Source organism: Eimeria mitis, genomic scaffold (genome assembly GCF_000499745.2).
Source record: "Eimeria mitis Houghton genomic scaffold, Emh_scaff13244, whole genome shotgun sequence".
Taxonomy (NCBI): Eukaryota; Apicomplexa; class Conoidasida; order Eucoccidiorida; family Eimeriidae; genus Eimeria; species Eimeria mitis.
In genome coordinates, this window is record NW_013568767.1 from 1 (window position 1) to 298 (window position 298).

The window sequence follows — 298 nt, forward strand, 5'->3', positions numbered from 1 at the left end:
AGTGCTATGAACTGCTCAAGAGTGAGACACATACTCTGCTGCTGCTGCTGCTGCTGCTGCTGCTGCTGCTTCTGCTGCTGCTGCCGTTGCCCCTGATGCTGCTGCCGCTTCTGGTGCTGCTGCTGCTGGTGCTGTTTCTGCTGGCGTTTCTCCTGCTGTTTCTATCACTTGTGCTGCTGCCGCTTCTGCTGCAGCAGCTGCTGCTTGAAGAGCCCCCATTTGCTCCTCCTGCTGCTGCTGCTGCTGCTGCTGCTGCTGCTGCTGCTGGTGTTTGTGCTGCAGCACTGACAGCGCTTCC

At 59.1% G+C, this 298-nt stretch overlaps 1 protein-coding gene across 1 annotated transcript; it reads right to left on the reverse strand.

Annotated features, from left to right (window-relative positions):
• Positions 1-15: 15 nt before the first annotated feature.
• Positions 16-219, reverse strand: EMH_0000500 (uncharacterized protein; the record flags this gene model as incomplete). Its single annotated transcript, XM_013494894.1, has 1 exon — positions 16-219. One exon carries the CDS (start codon positions 217-219, stop codon positions 16-18), a length of 204 nt encoding a protein of 67 aa, XP_013350348.1.
• Between the last annotated feature and the right edge of the window lie 79 nt (positions 220-298).